Source organism: Arachis ipaensis, chromosome B06 (genome assembly GCF_000816755.2).
Source record: "Arachis ipaensis cultivar K30076 chromosome B06, Araip1.1, whole genome shotgun sequence".
In the NCBI taxonomy this organism is placed as follows: Eukaryota; Viridiplantae; Streptophyta; class Magnoliopsida; order Fabales; family Fabaceae; genus Arachis; species Arachis ipaensis.
In genome coordinates this window covers 12,576,651-12,578,668 of record NC_029790.2, presented here as the reverse complement: position 1 = coordinate 12,578,668, position 2,018 = coordinate 12,576,651, and the positions used below count along the sequence as shown (strand labels likewise).

The 2,018-nt window shown below is 38.7% G+C and overlaps 1 protein-coding gene across 1 annotated transcript; it reads left to right on the top strand.

The window, feature by feature from the left end:
• On the top strand, nt 1,230–2,018 carry LOC107646508 (protein FAR1-RELATED SEQUENCE 11-like). Its single transcript, XM_016350689.1, has 3 exons — nt 1,230–1,261; nt 1,401–1,633; nt 1,690–2,018. The coding sequence occupies exons 1-3, from the start codon at nt 1,230–1,232 to the stop codon at nt 2,016–2,018; spliced, it is 594 nt and encodes a 197-aa protein (XP_016206175.1).

Sequence of the window (2,018 nt, the reverse complement as noted above, 5' to 3'; positions counted from 1 at the left end):
ACACTAGTTTTTCATTTATTTACAAGTTTACAACCTTTAATTATCGCCAATATCTAAAAGTAAAGTAATAAATTTCTCCAATTTTAGAAGATTGGAAAAATAACATTATTTATATTTTCTAATAGTTTCCAACAAAAATATCATCATCTAAGACCACCCCGGATCGAAGCCGGTCCATCAACTCTTGTTTATTTCATTTTTATTCATTAAATAGAGAATTATATTGTTGTTGTTCCAAAAATAATTGGGCACAAATGGTGCAAATAGTAAAGATCTCAATAGTCATCCTCGGAAAAGATTTCAACAGTTGAAGTAAAAACAAAAACAATCCGAATAAGGAATAACTCAGCAGTAAAAAAAAATCAATAATTAAAAGTCAAAGATAATATGCATGTAAAGTAGATCGTGGTTATAAAAAATAAGAATAATTAAATTTGGTGGTCGAGATAACATATACTTGATTACTTGGTGCTTAAATTTACTTCAAACCTTAGTTAGCGGCTAAGTTTACTTACTACCAAAAAAAAATCGATATTACCGACGGTCAAAGATTCAAATCAATTTTAACGATGGCTAAGACCGATAAATATCGGTTAGGCAAGTCTTTGTTAGTAATTTTCGAGCTACTTTTACGGTTTTACTTTTACCGATGCTACTGAAGTTAGTAAAACTAATTGATTGTACCAACACCTACTATGTGGGGGACGGATTCGTTACCCCATAAATCTTAGCGCACCGAAACGCTAAAAATCTGTTTGGTGTATCGATCAGTTAGGAAAGGTCAGAATAAAAATGCATGTTTTTGTTGGGTTTCTTCTGCAATTTTGTATAAAAAAATAGAGGAGTTATTTTTTTTGTTTTTTAAAATAAATATATTTAACTTAATTATTAGAATTAGTTAGACACTCAGTTCAGATTTTCTTCCTCCCCTTTCCCTCTATCACAATTGGCCCCTTCCATTAACTCCATCGCCGAGAACGACTGAAACATCTTCACTCAGCTAACTCCTTCTCCTCCCCATTTACCCATGGTGGATTCGGCAGCGTTTTGTTCCAGCAACTCATTCGATGAGATTCGCAGTTTTTGAACCATGAAACGCTATTTTTTTTTGGAATTGAAAAAAGTGTTCAGTGTTAATGATTCTGTTTAGGCAGATCCAAACACACCAACAGCTTCACTTCTGACGACGACGGTACTTGATTTGCATTTTTGGTTGTCTTTGGCAGTTGATGGCTTCGCCGTTTCCATCAAGGGAAAGAAGGTACCAATTGTATTATCACCCTTCACTTGATTTACAAATATCCCCTTTTGTTTTGTTATAGGTCACCAATTTTTTTTGAAGGACATCCCCCAATTTTGCATATTTTGCTAAATTACTGCATTATTGTTGTTTGGCACAGGGTTGCCAGGGATGAAGATACCCTTGGGGGTGTGCGTGTCGCCGAGGAAGTAGAAATGTACGATGGAGCAGACCATGGAGTTGGATCGGTTGAGGGCGAAGGCTTTGCAGGGATGGAGTCGGACGAGTACGATTTACAGGAAGATGGACAGAACACGACCATCATGCAGAGGGCGATGTCGACAATGGGGATGCGGTTGAATTGGAAGACAATTTGGCCGGTGTCAGAGGAATGTCTGATAATTATGCGGATGATGACTTGTACGCTGTTGATTCCGGTGAATCGCTAGGTTCGATTGATTTTTTGAACTTGAGCGAGGAGGAGGTTCTCCGCTTTAATTTCGCAGCTATTGACATTGCATTTGAGTTCTACCAGCAATATGCAAAGCACCATGGCTTCGGCGCGAGACGTTCCAAAAGCGAAAAACGTGGCGAAGTAAGGATACGGCAAGAGTTCGTGTGCCACCGACAAGGGTACCGATCCCCGAAGTTCTACTCAATGCCTAACCGGCAAAGACCGAGGGCCGATACACGGTGTGGATGCCCTGCAAGGATGCTACTTTGCAGGGACGATGAATCAGGACGTTGGAACGTTGCGTACTTTTTCAGATGTGCATAA

Excerpts from the sequence above, each read along its gene's own strand:
- LOC107646508 (XM_016350689.1), top strand. The coding sequence starts at position 1,230 with ATGGCTTCGCCGTTTCCATCAAGGGAAAGAAG. Across the intron at positions 1,262-1,400 it reads TTTCCATCAAGGGAAAGAAG|GGTTGCCAGGGATGAAGATA; the intron begins GTACCAATTGTA and ends TGTTTGGCACAG. Across the intron at positions 1,634-1,689 it reads TTGGCCGGTGTCAGAGGAAT|GTTCGATTGATTTTTTGAAC; the intron begins GTCTGATAATTA and ends GTGAATCGCTAG.